The sequence below is a fragment of the Montipora foliosa genome, chromosome 11 (genome assembly GCF_036669935.1).
Source record: "Montipora foliosa isolate CH-2021 chromosome 11, ASM3666993v2, whole genome shotgun sequence".
In the NCBI taxonomy this organism is placed as follows: Eukaryota; Metazoa; Cnidaria; class Anthozoa; order Scleractinia; family Acroporidae; genus Montipora; species Montipora foliosa.
This window is the reverse complement of record NC_090879.1, coordinates 2776832-2779331: the sequence shown is the minus strand read 5'-3', so window position 1 is coordinate 2779331 and position 2500 is coordinate 2776832. Positions and strand designations below refer to the sequence as shown.

The following is a 2500-nucleotide window of genomic DNA, read 5'->3' as shown; positions in this document are numbered from 1 at the left end:
CAGTGAAATTCCATGATTTTTCTAGCTAGCCTGGAAGTAATACTCAATTCAAAGCAGATAACAATGCTCTGGGCTTTTTTACGTAACTGTTAGTCTAAAATTTGTTTGAATTACTTATTCTCATGTATCATACTGGCTGTTTGATTGGCTAAATAGTGGTACTTCAAAAATGTAATATCATTAACCCTTTGACGTCCAAACCGGCCTAAACCGGCCAGACTTAGTATTTTACTCTGTCTAATGCCAGACAATTTTACTCGTCAGTGGGGAACCCCTGGGAGTCAATGGGTATTGACTTTCTCTTCCCTCAAACTACATGTATGAACCCATTGATTACAAACAAAATTTAAAAAAAATACCTATAACATCAACTGTGACTGAATTTCCCAGCACGAGCGAGAAACCAAACAGCACCCAAGGTAGGAAGGGTGCCTTAAATGTTAATAAACCAAAGAAGTTCATCCGAACATATGGATTCCTGCGGCTCCAGATGTACACCAACATAATGGTGAATGCCTGGCCAAGGAACACCAAACTAACAAACGATGCAACAATCTGAATACAAGGGGGTCAAGGAAAAAATGGCAGTTTGCATTAATTCTGCATTTAAGGTAATTCCTTAGTATTGCATTGCGCATCCCTACTGCGTATGATTTTCGCGTCATTAGCACGCGCGCATGAGCACGTGCGCATGCAAAACGTATGAGATTTCCCTCAAACTAGGCCCGATAGCGAAATGACTGCTCCTTTTCTCTCAAACGAGCAGGGTGACCCCCGATTTTTTTCAGGCATTTGCTAGGAACAATCTAATAATAAAAGAACGTATTTGAAGAAGAAAAAAAGTTTGATAGTAGAACATGGATTTTTTTTGGAAAACAGTTCCGTACTGAGTGTATTTTGGCCAAGGCGAGGACTTCAAGCTGTCCACGGAACTGTCGTAAAGAGTGCACTATTCCCACAACCAGGCAATCAAAAATGGCGTCAATGAAGCAATACTGATTATGTGAATAAAAGAAGCTTTATTTTCAAAATAAAATTTTGTATCTTTCAAGTAACCAAGACTTGATTCTGTATGAAGGAGATTCGAATTTTTAACGCACAACCAGTAAAAATACCCCATTTTTTTATTGCATTTTTTTAATGTTCATATCATGAATGTTAATTATGCCAAGTTTCCAAAAAAGTTTGATAGTAGAACAATTTCACGGGAATTACCTTAATGGTTCCTACCAATTGCAGGAAATACTGTAAATTACTGCATCTTGAAGTTCATGAGAATCATGTAATTGTCAGCACTTATGTATTTGACCCCTTTCAAGCTTCAATGATTATTAAACCTCATGGGTCTACAGGGTTTTCACATGCAAGTTCAGCAGTTGCATTTTCTTTACAAAATGGCTGTTATTAGGGGAGGGCACAGTCTCACCACATACACACAGGGAAGATAAACCAGGCATTTTCAATTCAACCATCCGTGGCCATCTTGGGTATTCCAAAGGAAAAGAGTGAGAGGAGGCAGTGTGGCGCTTGCCTTGAGGTCGGGAGATCCCAGGTTCAAGACCCCCTCTGACCACTCGTTGAATTTGATCCTGGTAGTCCCTGGTTCAACTTCCTAGCTGCACTTGTAAATAGCCAACTGGTTTGCCTCCGGCCAGTTGGGATTCTTAACAGTTGCTGTTGCTGTTATTGCTCTGTTCTGTTTCGTTGTGTTTCATTGGCCCTGAAAAGCCCCATTGGGGAGCGGTCAATTAAGTATGTGTTGTAGTGTATGTGTTAAAAAAAGTGATAAAAAGCTCTACAAAGTGACTAACATTGAAATGAACCCTTTCCGGCCTAAGATGGCCACTTAGTGGGTTTTACTCTGCTCACACCAGACAGTTATTTTACTTGTCAGTGGGATACCTCCGAGGTGCGTAAGGGTTACATGTACATGTACATCTAGTTTAAATACTGCACTCCATGCTCTGATGTATTTAAACTCTCAGTAAAGGATACAGTCATGACAGTCCCACCAAACAGAAACATAAATACAAAATCAGCTGTGCGTCCCCTAAATGAACCTTCCTCTAGCATCCGACAATAGCGATATCTAACTGATGTCAAGGAAAGTAATAAACTTTATGACAATGATGACCATTTTGGATGTGGGAAGGCCAGTTCACAATTGCCATTTTTTGTGACTTAGATCACAATCCTCATACAGTGCTCTGGATTATGGAGCCTTATGGGTGGATCAGGACGCAGCTATTAAATCAGCTCCTGTGATTGGCTAAGAAATTAACAGGCACAAAAATATACAATGGAAACAATAGACCACTTTAATAAATGGAGACCGATTTAATATTCTATTGTATTTATGTCAATTGGACCTAATAGCCTCATTTTGGTTAACATATTCTTTTGAATTTTGTGCATCGCAGCAAGGCTAGAAAGGCTTATTAGCATTAAAACAAAAACATATTTAATTGGACTGCCATTATGAAAAAGGTCTATAGAATCT

At 39.2% G+C, this 2500-nt stretch overlaps 1 protein-coding gene across 1 annotated transcript in view; it reads right to left on the bottom strand.

Moving 5' to 3' along the window:
• Positions 1-2500, bottom strand: part of LOC137976492 (derlin-2-like) — a 9553-nt gene that overhangs the window by 3825 nt on the left and 3228 nt on the right. Inside the window, exons 4-5 of the mRNA XM_068823857.1 lie at positions 1996-2089; positions 360-555 (exon numbers count right to left, since the gene is read on the bottom strand). Of these exons, the coding sequence (XP_068679958.1) occupies positions 360-555; positions 1996-2089 (290 nt within the window). The remainder of the gene's footprint in view (positions 1-359; positions 556-1995; positions 2090-2500) is intronic.